Source organism: Gopherus flavomarginatus, chromosome 3 (genome assembly GCF_025201925.1).
Source record: "Gopherus flavomarginatus isolate rGopFla2 chromosome 3, rGopFla2.mat.asm, whole genome shotgun sequence".
NCBI lineage: Eukaryota > Metazoa > Chordata > Testudines > Testudinidae > Gopherus > Gopherus flavomarginatus.
Window position 1 is genome coordinate 60,622,172 of NC_066619.1, and position 15,974 is coordinate 60,638,145.

Consider the following 15,974-nt stretch of genomic DNA (forward strand, 5'->3'; position numbering starts at 1 on the left):
ATATATTATCTACTTAAATAAAGATAACACTTGCACCAGATTCTTACTAATTATGAATGAGAAGAAAATGTTATCTGCATTATTGCTCATTCTAGTGAAATTCTACTTAATTTAATTTCTGCATAAAAGTGACAATAAGATGTTCTAATAGTCTGTGAACAACAGAGTACTGTTATTTATTACCTTTCTGAAAAAAAGGAATAAGGAAAATATCAAAATTAATATTTGAATGTTAGAAAATATTTTAATAGTAGGAAGATAAAGCAGCTTTTCTCAATAAGTCCATGTTTACTGCCATATGAAAATTAAATCAACTAAGCACAGACTACAGAGCTGCATTTTCAAAAATTTCTAGATTTCAGGTTCCTACTGAGCATATGAAAAATGCATGTAAACCATTAAACTTGTATTTTTTCCACTTTGCCCTGGGGACTACCTGCTCCGCACATGTATATACAAGGTTTAGTTCCATTAACTGTACACCATGCATTTCTTTGTTTGCAAGTCCAACTTAAAACAAAGCTTTACCTCTGATGGAATATTGACAAGTTATAAAGACAATAAAAATCATTTTCAAACCATACCAATTATATTACCCAAAAAGGCTAATATTTTCCTAGAAATCTATTTTCCATAACTCTGATCTGCTAGTTTGGATTAGTCAGTTCTTCCTCTCCACTCAGTTATAAAACAAACAAAATCTTATGCTGCTGTAACATCCTCCCCTTCTTCACAATTTCCAGTGAAAAGTACAACTCTACCTTTTCTATATTGGGTTGGAAGTCCAAAATTAGTCTCAGTGAGGAAAGCCAAAATTTTATGTAAGCAATTCGCTTTCTATTCCTCACATCCATGAATAAGAAGGAGCTGTATTGCAGATTCCAAAGTGGAGTAGGGAATAAAGAGGGAAAAGACACCATAAACACATGGGGGAAAAAAATATAAAAATACTTTTGACTTATCAGTCACGGCAGCAAGATTTCCATGGATAATGACCATGATAGGCCCCAGAAAGTTAATCTTGTTCATAAATGGGTAGATTGATTTCTGGTTGCTATTTAAAAAAAAAAAAAAAAAAAAAAAAAAAAAAAAAAAAAAAAAAAGCAGCCAGTCCTCTTTTGGTGAAAGAAGAAGCTACTATACTTGTGCTGTTATCCTTGCTAGGGATGACCCAGTCTCCAAGTTTCTTGATAAATATTCTAAATCATTTAAAATAGTGCTCTACTAGAAACCACCAAATGATTCCTCGACATTTCTAAAGTAACTAAAATAAAGTCAAAACTGCTGAAATGTATTATTTGCTTTCTTTAGCATCCTTAGAACTGTGGAGATTATAGGAAACAGGAATCCTGAAAGTTTATAAAAGATACAGAAGGAAACCAACAGCTTCTTTGTACTCATACAGTAAGCGTTGCAGTGAACTGGTGTGCTCTTTTATCCCCAGAGCAAATGAGTCAGTGGTATGAGGAGTACTCCATATTTTTGTTCGATGTCCAGACTCTGGCAGGCTGAGCTCTTTTTCTCCATGGAGTGAACTTCCTACTCTATAAAACCAACTTTAATTTCTCCTTGCCACCCACTCTGTAGACCTCAAGCACAGGAAAGTACTTCTCTGACCAGCACAGGACCACTTCTCCATGAAGCAACAATCAATTTCAGCTTCCTCCCACTCTTGTTCAGATATCTTTGTAGCATAATTTAAAGTGTTATCATCTGCATGGCTGATATATCCCCTAACTAAGTGTTCAGGGGGGCATCAATCAGCGTTCACGTCACACTCCTCATCAGTACCCAGCCCAATCTGGGGAAGCTGATGATCCAACCAGCGGACCAAATTCAGTGATTAATCCTGGTCACGTGCCACCTGAGGCATATTGAGCATAGGCTAAGCCACAATGTTCAGACTGCCTGCCATGCAACTCTTAGTCAATAACCTTGACTTAGTCAATAACCCGTGATACCTTATCTCCGATATGTATTCGTATGTGTGCCTTTAAGTCACTACCATATAAATTATTTTAACTGATATGAAAACTCAAAGCTTATCTGCTGAATCTCTGACTAGCTACAGTGAGAGAGTAAGAAATGCTGTAGAGTCCAGAAATATAGCTGTACCCAGGACACTACAATAGTATTAGGATGCCATCTGGACTTAAAAAAATAATTACCCATCACCTCCTAGCCCAGGGACTAAACCTAATAACCAGGGTGAAAGATATTGTTGTCTATGCCTCCCAAAATTATGCCCCTCAATTTGAATGAACACACAGTTGTGGACTGTTTATTCTGTATTGTAATGGCAATACATTGTAAATCAACTTTCCACTTCGTTAAAATTACAGTAAATCCATTAAGTCCCTCTTGCTTTTGCTTAACCTTTTTTTTCTATCCTCAGTGCACTCCACAAGGCCAACTCATGTTTGCTTTCCTAACATAGATTTTGGTGTATTTATCCTATGCTGTCTTTAATACCTCTTTTTTTTCTTCTCACCCTCTACACACTTTTCTCTCTCAATCTGTTTCCCCAGTTAGTTCTCTAGCTCATCACCTGTATTTTCTGTTTTCCTCTTCCACATCTCCCTCCAAAATGTCTTTTCAGTTCTAATTAATCTTCCTTTCTCATATACATGGGGCTTGGAAATTTACCTGACATCTCATATCCGAAGGATTAAAGCTACTAACCAAAGACTGATAAAAAGAGAGAGGCGGGGCACTATCTAAAGGCAACACTCAGATGAGAAGAAAACCACCTCCCAGGCTGCTGGGTGCTCTCCCAAAGCTCTGGTTGGGGTTTTCATCTTCTGTGTCAGCCCCCAGCCATTATGGGCTTGATAAATTTTAAGCCCTTCTCCTTTCACTCCCTTTTCCCCAGTTTGCTGGAATGGAGAAGGCGCAGTCTTTATCTGTTTACTCCATCTTGTGCGAGAGCCTCCTGTTATGTTCCCGCAGCTTTCTGGCTATGAAGGCTGAACTTCTATTTACTCAGCTCCTCCCCCAGCCTCTGTGTTTGGGTCCTTCCCTCCTCTACTGTTCCTCAGAGCTTTCTCAAATACAGTGAAACTTATCTGATCCTTGTGTGCTGCCCACAGGGTGCTGAATAGCAAGACCAAAAACTGACAAATCTGTTCAGTTTTCACTTAAACTAGAATTGGGACATCCGTAAGGAGCAGCAGAGACTGAGGTTAAGGTAGAGAAGCCAGCACGAATTTATGCTCAGCTAACATTTAAAATATTACTTTCACAAGCACAAGGCCTGGACATTTTTATTATTTTAAAAGGAAAAATCTAGATTCTGCAGAAGCTGTTGGAAGTCATCCACACTAGTTTCCTACTCATCATAAATGAGTGGAATTTTCAAGCCTTGGATACTAGCCTCCTCAGTAGATTCATTTAATATGTTGATATGAAAGATACTAAGCTCCACAGAATACATATCTCCTTCTAAAACACTGTAAATTTCCCCATAAAAGAAACATTTTCTGCATGTTTCATTTAAGATGAGACCTCTCTTTTGTTGGAAGAGTTAACAAAATATCACGGCCAAAACAACAGCCTAGAGTGGAAACATAGTATTTGCAGCAATAACTATCACAAGTTTCAGTCAGGACTTTTAATCTGAAAGCAGTACTATCATTTTCTGGGAGTTGGAAGTACTTAAATCAGACACCACCTTGGCCCTCAAATTACTGAAGACCCAGTTCAGTAAAAGTGACATCCAGGAAGATGGTGTGTTCTCTAATTTATATAGTTTTTAACAGAAACAAGCCTTGATTGGATGCACCATATTAACTGTTTTTAGGAGAATGTTATAGGCTTTATGGAACCTAATTTCAACATGCTTTTTTAGGGCTGAGTTGGAATATCGTTATAGTGTGTTGACAGGAGAAATGTCAGTTTTTCATAGTATACAATCCACCTAACCTGAATCACCATATCAGACTGGGGAAATTCCCAAAGTTCTTTTTTATCATACATTTTTTTCTACAGATGTAAAAATGGAGGACTCGTGCCTAAAAATGCGTGATTGGCTATACTGGAAAAGTTGATTAGACAATCAGAGCATTCAGCACACCCGATATGATCATATGACTATCTGTGTATCATTTTTCCTGGGGCACAACCTGAATGATTTCAAATACTTCAGAGGAGCTGGATTTGAGAGGCGCTAGATTGGTCTAAAAATTCTGTCCTAAGTGGACGTGCCTGATCCTCGTTAAAAAGATTAAAGTACACTAATATATCACAACATAATGCAATCTATTCTAATATTTTCAATCAAGCAGTTTTATTTAAAGGTACTTTATCTAAATATACGTTTACCAACTTTTTAAATAAAACCAAATGTGTACGTGCTATGTTCTTTTTATGTTAATAGCTATTACTATCACAGGTAAGAGGACTATAAATTTAAAACTAAATTATTGAAGAAAGATGACAAACTAAAAGCATAAAGCAATAGGTGTGTATCTTTAAATTCCTCTGTCCTTACATTGGCTATAAATATTTAATTAAAATATTTTGCTCATTGCACTGTTTTGTGTTTTTCTTGAAAAATACATGAAGAAAAAATGTTATATTTTCAACAGAATTCTCAACTCTTAGATCAAAACCTATTAAAAAGTTAGCTCCTTGATTGAAATAAAATAAACTTTCAGTTGGTACTAAAAGAAGGGATGTACCAATGGTCACATTGTCAGAATCCGCCTTTTTATTTTTATTTCACAAAGTGCAACACTTCAGCAGCAAACTGGGCAACACAGAAGAAAATTAATTGCAACTGATGTACTACAAATGTTTTCCACAAGCCTATCTAACTGCTCTTGGTTTACTTACATCCAACATTTTAGCCAGTACATCACTTTACATTACCAAAAAATAAAAAAAAGAAAATCCATTTAATTAAAAAACAAAACAAAACAGAAAACAACACCACACACGCAGTTTGGTCCACTGCAAAAATTACTGATGTAATTAGCAAAGCAGTAATAACCAAATGGAGATTAACAAGACAGTCATTAATTTGGTGATGAGCAATAGTAATACATTAAACTTAAACTAGAAATAACAAAAGAAAAAACTTGGGACCCTTATACATGATTTTCAGATGTTTATTGCAGAAAGTTTTAATTCAGCTAGCAAATTGCAAGTGAGAATTTTAATGTAGAAATGTTCCAAATATTGCCCAAATTGCATAATGTTTTCCCATGTGCTACTACATGTATCCATACCATTTTCTGAGTGTGGGGTATGGAAAGTCAATTAACATACGGCCTGCAAAATGTAAATGTTTTATATTTTCAGGTATGAATATGTGAACTAGAATGAATCACTTAGAGTTGTTGTCAGAATAAAACTTGTTTGATTGAGGAGAGAGGGACACCTTCCCCCCCCCCCGAAAAAAAACATTTAGTAGAAGTTAAGAAAGCTTGCTGTGGTTCATTTAAAATGATCACATTATCACAAGGTTTACAATAGACATTTGAATGAGAACACAAAAATCTGATGAAATGTAAAAGAAATCCTAACTAATTTCTGGATTGGTTTCTTTCATATTTCTTTTTCCTCCTTTAAGGGTTTTGTCACTCTAGCTGACATATTAAACTACATGGAAGTGCCACCATAAGAGTCTTACACAAAACTAAATCACAAATTTCTCTCTTGTAGTAAAAGAATTAGATAAAAGTTTTGAAAATAAGGCAACAAAATATTCCAATCATGAATAAAATGAATTTATGGGAACACATTTCATATAACTTAACAAAAATGTCATAGTTTATTGATAGTTGTTAATACACACACACTTACCTCAATAGCTCTCTTAATATACGGAATCTGTGTGCCACTGTCCAGATCTTCATTTATAATAAGTCTTCTAGCCCACTGACCTGCCCTGACAACACCACTACCATGAATTAAAACCATCAGTTTATCTGGGTTTGTCAATGCATCCTCACTCATAAAGATAAAACTCTTTGGCTCACTCTCAGTAGCATCTACCTGAAATTTAAAAAAATAAATTTAAAAATAAAAATACATTCTGGTGTATCAATAAACATATTAAGAAAACCTAATAGCTGCAATTATAAAGTAGCATTGAAATTTATACACAAACATCATTACTATTTATTTGTGTTATGTTAGCACCTAAAAGCCACACTATGTTTGATGCTGTAAAAACAAAGAATAAAGACAAAACCTGCCCTAAAGACCTTGTGATCTAATTTGAAAAGCAAAAAAATACATTACAAGTAAGAACACTTATACTGCATCAAATAGAAGTAGGAAGTATGATTAAGCTTTAAAGTATAAAAGGTACAAAAAGAGTAAAAGGCACAGAATTTAGAAGTTCACATAAATTTACTGACAGAAAATAAAGCCCACCAAAGGACTACCTGGGAGGGAAAAAAAAGTAATTTGTCACACCTTATTTGCCAGAAGCAGCAATAAATAGATCTAGAAAATATATAAAAGTGAAAAAGTCCTAGCATTCCATTTCAGTCCCACAACATAAATAGTCCATAATCCAAATACGAAACAGTAGCATAAATTTAGTCCACTATAAACTTAAAAGGACAGGTATCTACATACAAAACACACAAAAATACAGGAATCCAATTTTGGACTCAAGAGTGGCTTTGAGCGAGGGCATTGTTGTGCTGCCTCAAGAACAGCCTGAGAAGTAGATTGTGATTCAAAGAGCCACAATCTGATGTCCAGTGTCCCCCTTTCTCTGGAAGCTGGGGAAACACACTGTACCAGTTCCACACCTGGTGCAGAGTACCCAGCCTGAAGCACCAGCACAAATATGCTGACCTGAAATCTGAGGGGGCAGAGCCACAGGTCCCATCTATTCCTTGTTCCCTTCCGAGCACAAGAACAAGCAGCAGGGGAGGGGAAAAACGCAGTGAGCTACTCTCCTCCACCTCCTGTCCAGTTACCCACAGCATGCATAACTGATGCAGGCTTGTAAGGGGGTACCTTGTTTCACCTTGCTTCCCTGTGTGACTGTGCAAGTCAGACCCATATGTTTGGGGGCAGGATACAGCAAATCAATGACTTTTGAAGAAACAGGGCCCTTCTCTAGGACAAAAAAACAAAAGCTTCTGAACAATTAAGATACAGCTAGAACAGGGGTTCTCAAACTGGGGGTCGGGACCCCTCAGGGGATCATGAGGTTATTATGTGTGGGGTCATGAGCGGTCATTCTCCACCCCAAACCCCGCTTTGCTCTCAGCATTTACAATGGTGTTAAATATATTAAAAAGTGTTTTTACTTTATGGGTGGGGGGGGGGTCGCACTCAGAGGCTTTCTATGTGAAAGGGGTCACCAGTATAAACGTTTGAGAATCACCGAGCTAGGAGTTGTGTATCAAGTCAGTTTGTCTTTTGTGCATGGACATTCATCCTTCTTTCATTCTTTCAAAATTCATAGGGCATGATTTTACAAACTTTTCTTAGTGCAAGTAGTTCTTACTCACACAAGCAGTCTCATTGGAGTTGATAAGAACCACTCACTTGAGTAAAGCCCAGAGTCACACCCAATTACAGCTCCTACTTTGATACCAAAACCTTAATCCTGTTGTGTTTCATACATTCTGCCTCCAAACAGCATACAATTTTGGGAAAAATGGAGCCTGCATTTCCCCACTTTAAAATAGGGAATATACTTCCCTCCTTTGTCTTGTCTAGTTAGACGAGGGGTGGGCAAACTTTCTGGTCTGAAGGCCACATTGGGGAATAGAAATTGTATGGCGAGCCATGAATGCTCACAAAATTAGGGTTAAGGGGCAGGAGGGGGTGTGGGTTCTGGGGTGGGGCTGGGGATGAGAGGTTTGGGGTGCAGGAGTGTGCTCGAGGTGTTTGGAGAGCGGGAGGGGGCTCAGGGCTGGGGCACGGGGTTGCAGCATGGGGAGAGGCTCAGGGGGTGCAGGTTCCAAGCGGTGCTTACCTCAAACGGTTCCCGGAAGCCGTGGCATGTCCCTTCTCTGGCTCCTATGCAGAGGTGTGGCCAGGCAGCTCTGCACACTGCGCCACCCCTGCAGCTTCCATTGGAGCGCGTAGGAACTGGAGTGGGGCCATGCCTCAGCTTCTGGGAGCCACTGTACAGGGAGATGTCAGCAAATCAGTAAAGTGCCTGAAACCACTATTGCGTATTGCTAAAAGCAGCCAAGTCAGCAGCCTGTAAATTGGCCATGTTGCAGCCTCAGCTTGACCAAGGCAGGAGTGGAGGAGGTTTGGGGTGTCACAGAAAGGACATCTTGACCCCGTATCCTTCCTGATAAGAACTGTGTTGAAGTTGCTGATACATGCATTTTAGAAGAGCAAGATGTGCCCTCAGGAATGTGTCTATTAGGCTCTCAAAGCTGCCAACACTGGGAAAAACCCACACCTGGTTAATCAGTAATCAGAAGAAAACCTTTTGCTTGACCATTAGAACTGTTTGCTTAGCAAGTTTCCTTTAAGGGACATGTCACTGTGTTACTAATGTATAAAATAAGAGGAAAACTCCAAGTCAGGACTGGTCTCTCCCTCTGGATGCATCTTGTGTTCCCTACCGGCATACGGTCTGCCACTGTGCCACTGGAGAGCCACACTCAGCTTCGGTAATTATTGAGGGTTGGGAGTGTTTTATTAACCAGTTGCGGATGTATTTAAGTGCTTGAGACGACGTAAAGTTTAGCTTTAAGTGAAAGCACTAGTGTTGTCCTGTTTGTGCTAGCCATCTATTGGTTGGACGGCCATGTCTCCCCGATTTGTTTACTGACAACACCTCGCATAGAGTAAAAGTTACCAAGAGCTTTGAGTTGAAAGAACCCCGGGTAATATCACTGGTGCGGCCCCGACCCTGCACCATGGCCAGAGCGCTGGAGCGGGACCAAGCCATATAGTCCGGCTCCCTACCCACGCCCCAGCTAGGCACCGGAGCAGGGCCAAGCCACGTGGTGCAGCTCACGAGATGGCTTAAAACGGACCACGTGCTGTAGTTTGCCCACCTCTGAGTTAGACAACAGAAGACAATCCCTACACAAAAGAGCTTACAATACATACGTTCAGTACATAGCACAATGAGGTTCTAAACTTGGCTGGAGCACCTAGGCACTACCATCACAACAAACAACAGTATTAGTAACAATAACAATATAAAGAAAGATTATAGCCATGTTAGGAGTGGGAGAAGCAAAACATTACCTCTCAAATGATATCTAGTAAGGTGAACTTGAGTTTTGCAAACAATTTGAACACTTAAGAAAATAGAAATAGCCACAATTAAGATGAAAATATAAATTAAAAAAGTGTACTTTAGTGTACACTTTAGCACACTGCATTAATCACATGCATTAGAAGGCATAATATTAACTAGTTCACACTTCTGTAAACGAGTTAACGCTGAACGGAGAGGAAAAAGCCTTATTCTCTTTGTCAACTTAATTACATTTGGAAACTTTTCTTCAAACCAATTTGTCTTCAAACAGCAATAATTCATTAAATGAAGCTTTCACTAAGGAATGCACATAAAGGTCACTTTTGTGCACAACCTCACTTTATTGACAAATCAGCCTACAATACCATTTAGTTCTAGTCAGAGTGAGACTGCATAAAGCAATTTGTATCTATTAACAATTCACAGTTTTAGATGTGCTCATGAACGCTTAACTATGATCTTAACTCTGATCTTTCATTTAAACAAATTAAATAAACTAAGCAAACCTAAAAAAGCTTAGTTTAACAATTAGAGTCAGTATTGCTATTCACATGAAACACAAACTCAATCATTTTAGTTCTGTAACTAGGAATTTCAAATCATCCTAAATTCTATTGGCATTTTACAGGCAATGAAATTTTTGACTGTGTTCCCCATTTCCAGATTCTGTTTTTTAGTGAATATATACACTTTGCAGTTTTTCCAAACCTATAGTAATGACCAGAGTTATCTGATAAGCTAATATTCTCTAGATATATTATGAAATATTTCAAGTTTCTAAAAATTACTTCAATTTTCCCACAAGTTAAAGCACAATTTTTCATGTGATATCTCAGAATACCTCAGACAATAAATAAAAATAATAATAATAAATATACACAATTGTTTCAACAACAGAACAACACTTTGTGCACATTTCATCAACAAATGGGGTTAAGGAGATTGTTTATTCAATAGGTTAGAGACAGTGCAGTATCAAAATATGCCTAAAATCCTACCTATATCTAAACCTGGCAGTCATACATCACACAGCTTTCCATGACACACAAGTTCAATTTCAAGTCTTTGGATAATCCAAGAATTGTGAGAACCTGGTATTTTTCCTAAATAATAAAACAAACCCTTTTCTGGGTTTTTCAGGGACATTTTTTAAACTTCTATGTCAATATGAAATAATTACGTGAAACATTTAGGCTTTAATTTCTGTGAATTAAAATTTTAACTCTTTTAAAACACTAAAAAGCAATGATTAGACCATTAAAATTGCTTATTAAAAAACATCATGAAAATCATAGATCTAGAAGCCCACAGAAGAAGAGGAATGGGTGGAATCACGTGCATGGCTAGTGAGTGGAAATAACTGTTACTGGATGTCAAAGAGAGAAAGGGGGATACACAATATAGCAGTGTGGGGGGGGATTACAGGTTTGTTAACTTCTAAAAACATCTGGAATGTGATCAAGGAGACTGAACACATGGTTCTATATAAAGCTGCCTAGTCCATTTTATTTTGCAGTCCTCATAATATTGAATCACTAGGTGGTTGTTTTACGTTCTAACCAGGAAAATGTGAAAGCTGGTTATCAATACCACAAAAACTGTGATTAGTATTTAGTGATTATTAAATGTCAGTCTATGAATTCATCTAACTTATCATACTAAAAATTTAATAAAGTTGTATGAAAACAAGTGACTGACTGAAGGAATGACAATAGATAATAATTCTAAAGGAAAATGTAAATAATGCCAAAAGTTGTTAAGTTGCCAGACAGAGAGGATTCTTGCTTATCAAAGAAAGTAAGTTTCTTCATTTTCTATCAGATATATGATGCTGAATGACATTTTCTCCATTTAAGAGGAAGAGCAAAACATTGATGATTTGAAGATTCTGCACAGTGAGACTTTTTGTGCCATCTTTGCCAATGAAATAAAATTGCAATAATTTAAATTCCTGATTCAGGACTTCCAGCAGCTGTAAAATGTAAGCTTACTTTAGTAATAACCTCTGCTAGTTTTCAGCTCAAACAACAGCAAAGATCAATCACTGATTATGCTATAAAAACAACAAATGCAAAGACTTTATCTTCTTTATGCTAACATTGCCTTCAATGGAGCATAAAATGGGCAATTTAAAGAAATGATTCAAGTATTTCACCCTGGAATATACTCCTCCTGATTTAAGCTTGCGGGTCTGCTACTAGATGGGGGGAGGAATAGCTCAGTGGTTTGAGCATTGGCCTGCTAAACCCAGGGTTGTGAGTGCAATCCTTGAGGGGGCCACTTAGGCATCTGGGGCAAAAATCAGTACTTGGTCCTGCTAGTGAAGGCAAGAGGCTGGACTCGATGACCTTTCAAAGTCCCTTCCAGTTCTAGGAGATAGGTATATCTCCAATTAAAGTAAATGTTGCAAGTGAAGAAACAAGAAAAAATGGAGAAAAACTAAAGACTCAATATTAACATACCAACAATAATGCAATGTTAGAGAGAGAAGGTGGCCAAGGTAATATATTTTACTGAACAACTTCTGTTGGGGAAAGAGAGAACCTTCTGAGCTACACAGAGTTTTTCTTCAGATCTGAGAAAATCAGTGTGTCACAGCTAAAGACAAGGTGGAGCAGATTCTTTAGCATAAGTAGTTAACACATACTATAAGAGACCACTCAGAGAACTCTCCCGTACCATATCAACCTCCTGGACATCATGACCAGCTTCAACAATGGAACCCTACAGACTATTTCAGGAAGAAACCCACAGATCACCATACTTACCGCCACAGATCCAATAATCACCCCAAACACACCAAGAAATCTGTTATCTATAGTCAAGTCTTCACATGCCACAGAAGATGCTCCAAGGAGAAAGTCCAGAATACATACCTTAAACACTCTTAAAACTGCCTTCACCAAACAAAGACACTCCACTAGGGAAATAGATTATATCATAAAATAAGCCATCCAAATACCCAGAAAGAACCTACTTCAATACCAGGGAAAAAACCCCATAACCCTCACAACACAGCCCTAGTTGTCATCTACCATCCCACATTTTAACCCATACAGGGTATCAAACAATTACAATACGTACTGAAAGAAATCTTTCCTGAAACCTCAACTTTGCCAAGCTCATCATCAGAAAAAAGCTCCCCACAGACCTAGACATACCAAACCCTGCCATACTACCAGATGCAAAACCTGCAGACATATCTTCACTGCTATGATGATCACTACCCTCACCTCTGCCCCAGAACATACCTTTCAAGATCCATGGGTCATGCACCGGCCTATCAAACCACATGGTGTACCTCATCCAGCACACTAAATATCCCAATAACTATTATGTGGGTGAAACCAGACAACCACTATACTCTGAATGAACTCACCCAGGCTAAAAGGCAAAAACACTGTATCACCCATGGGTGAACACTTTTCACAAAATAATCGCTCCATATCTGATCTCTTAGTCCTCAGCCTCAAAGGAAACTTAGAATCATAGAATAATAGAATTGGAAGGGACCCCGACAGGTCATCTAGTCCAGTCCCCTGCGATTAAGGTAGGACTAAGCATTATCTAGACTATCGCTGACAGGTGTTTGTCCAACTTCCTCTTAAAAATCCCAAATGATAGAGATTCCACAACCTCCCTAGGCAATTTATTCCAGTGCTTAACCACTCTCATAGTTAGGAAGTTTTTCCTAATGTCCAGCCTAAACCACCCTTGCGGCAATTTAAGCCCATTGCTTCTTTTCCCTATCCTCAGAGGTTAAGAACAACATTTTTTTCTCCCTTCTCCTTGTAACAACCCTTTTATATACTTGAAAACTTATGTCCCCCCTCAGTCTTCTCGTTTCCAGACTAAACAAACCCAATTTTTTCCAATATTCCCTCATAGGTCATGTTTTCTAGACCTCTAATCATTTTTGTTGCTCTTCTCTTGACTTTCTCCAATTTGTTCAAATCTTTCCAGAAATGTGCGCCCAGAACTTGACACAATATTCCAGTTGAGGCCTAATCAGCGCAGAGTAAAGCAGAAGAATTACTTCTCATGTCTTGCTTACAATACTCCTGCTAATACATCCCAGAATAATGTTTGCTTTTTTTGCAACAGTGTCACACTGTTGATTTATTTTTAGCTTGTGGTCCACTATGACCCCTAAATCCCTTTCCGCAGTGCTCCTTTCATAGGGAGTCATTCCCCATTGTATGAGTGCAACTCACTGTTCCTTCCCACATGGAGTACTTTGAATTTGTCCTTATTGAATTTCATCCTATTTACTTCCGACCACTTTTCCAGTGTGTCCAGATTATTTTGAATTTTAATCCTACCCTTCAAAACACTTGCAACCCCTTCCAGCTTGGTACCATCCTCAAACTTTATAAGTGTACGCTCTATGCCATTATCTAAATAATTGATGAAGCTGAGCCCCAGGAAGGTGGGAGGTTTTGAGATGTATTGCACTTGCAATGCAAAACTCCCAAAGATGTATTGTCTACTGACAGAGATGACCTGATCTGTCCACTCCCTGCCCATTCACACAGAACATCACTCCAGTGTTGTCCATGAAATTGAAGATTCTGTCCTTAAATAAAAGGGAGAAATGCTCAATAGGTCAGATGAACAGCTCACAACTCCTGCACATTTATGTGAAGACTGAAATCTTCTTGGGCCCACAGACCTTGAGTTTGTAAGTTTCTTGGTGATCTCCCCAGCCTACAGAAGAAGCATGAGGTATTGCTTCAATGACAGTCAGTGTGAGTAAAGCAAGGGCAAAGTAAACTACCACACATACATTGGCTGGGTCCATCCATGAGTCCAAAAAGTTATCACTCCCGCAGCATTTCCAATTGTTGAAGAGCTAGGGATTACACTGACCTTAACCAGCCCCTCAATTTCCCAAGACAAATTCTGGCATGCTGAGCCACCTACATTCAGGAGCCCATGTGCTCCAACAGCCTGACGCAACTTTTCACTGTTGTAATCAATGGGCTTTGAGATCTGTGAAAATGCTTAATATTGTCTGGAATCTGGCTTGAGATAGGAGCACTCCAGCTACAGTAGAATTCAGAACCAAACCTATAAATTATATTATTTGGAGAGAATATTTGCTTGTCCTCATTTATCAACAGAGCCGAAACACTGCAGAGGCATCACATTCTGAAGAGGCTGACCTCTGCTAGCAGCTTGGATCAACTTCGTACCAGCCAGCCATCCAGGTAAGGAAATACTTACAACCCTGCTTTCTTTAGGAATGCAGCCCCACTACCATTCATTTTGTAAATATTTGTGGAGAAGCAGACAGGGCAAAGGGTAGGGCTGTAAACTAAAAGTGCGGTCACTGACTAGAAATTTTAGCAATCTCCTGTTGCTTTGATGGAGAGAGACATGAAAATACACATCCTGCAAGTGGAGAGCAACATACCAATTGCTGGGATCCAGGGAAGGAATGATGGAGACCAGGGTAATCGCACGAAACCTTCTTTTCTTTACATATTTGTTCAGATTTTGCAGGTCTAATATGGGTCTAAGACTTCCTTTTGCCTTTGGAATCAGGAAGTAACGTAAATAGAAACCCTTCCCTCAGAGAAGAAAGGGAACCTCCTCTATAGCTCCAAAATGGATAAGAGAGTGGTCCTCCTAAAGGAGGACAGCCTTGTAAGAAGAGGCCCTGAAAAAGGACAGGACAAGGAGAAATGGAAATAAACTGCAGGGGTCTATCCCTGTTCCACAGCACTTCAGATTCATCGACTTGTGATAATATGGGACCAAGATGATAGAAAGTGGGAAAACCTGTTGGAAAAATAGGGAAAGGAGAAATTGGCACAACTGGATCTGGCACTCTGTCCTTGAAAAGGCAGGCAAACAGACTGCTTGGGATTGTCCAACTTCCTGAGAAACCAGTTGAAGAAAACTGAGGAGGAGCTGGTCTTCTCCTATGGCCTTCCTTCATTTCCTAGACTGATCAGTCTGTCTCAGTGGAAAAAGGTCTGCAGAGACAGAGAGTAGAATTGCTTCCTTTTTAGGGAAAGGAGTGTAGGTTCCCAAGTAGTTCAAAGTGGGCCTTCAATCTTTGAGACTGTGGAACATCTCATCTGTCTTCTGGGAGAACAGCATAAGACCCTCAAAGGGAAGATTCTAGATCATCTGCTAGACCTCTTGCAGTAGACCCAAAGACTGAAGCCATGAATATCTGTGCACGGATATTGTAGATGACATGGCTCTAGCTGAATCTGCCCTGTCAAAAGATATTTGTAGGAAGGCGGGAGCTACAGCTTGCCCTCATCTAACAGAGCATGGAATTCCTGCCTGGTCTCCTCTGGCAACTTTTCTGAGAACTTCAGCATATTATCTCAAAAGGAGAAGTCATATCTTGTCAATAATGTTTTGTTAGTTAGCAGTGCACAACTGTGGACCAGATATAGAATGCATTCTCACAGGTTTAATTTATTTGCATCCTTGTTGTTTGAGGTGAAAGACAGATGACCCTGATGTGCTTGTTCATTTACTACCAAAACAACCAAGGAACCTGGCAAGGGATGGGTATAAAAATGTTTGTAGGCTTGAGAAGGCATATGGTACCTTTTCTTGGTTCTTTCGACTGTCAGAGGTAGAAAGGGTGGTGTTTGCCATAATTATCTTATAGGCTCTACATGGCCTCATTGATAGGAAGAACCACCTTAAAAGGCCCTGCTTAACCCAGCATTTCCATGAGAATCTACAAGAACTCTCCTGGATCACCTCATCAGGGATATCAAGATGGGTAGCTACTCTCTTTAAA

General features: G+C 38.9%; 1 protein-coding gene across 8 annotated transcripts in view; it reads right to left on the reverse strand.

Annotated features, from left to right (window-relative positions):
- The window catches only part of FAM172A (family with sequence similarity 172 member A), a 368,850-nt gene that overhangs the window by 271,976 nt on the left and 80,900 nt on the right, over positions 1-15,974 (reverse strand). For all 8 annotated transcript variants that reach the window (XM_050943914.1, XM_050943915.1, XM_050943920.1 and 5 more), the window contains one exon: positions 5,806-5,997. In XM_050943914.1, the coding sequence (XP_050799871.1) occupies positions 5,806-5,997 (192 nt within the window). The remainder of the gene's footprint in view (positions 1-5,805; positions 5,998-15,974) is intronic.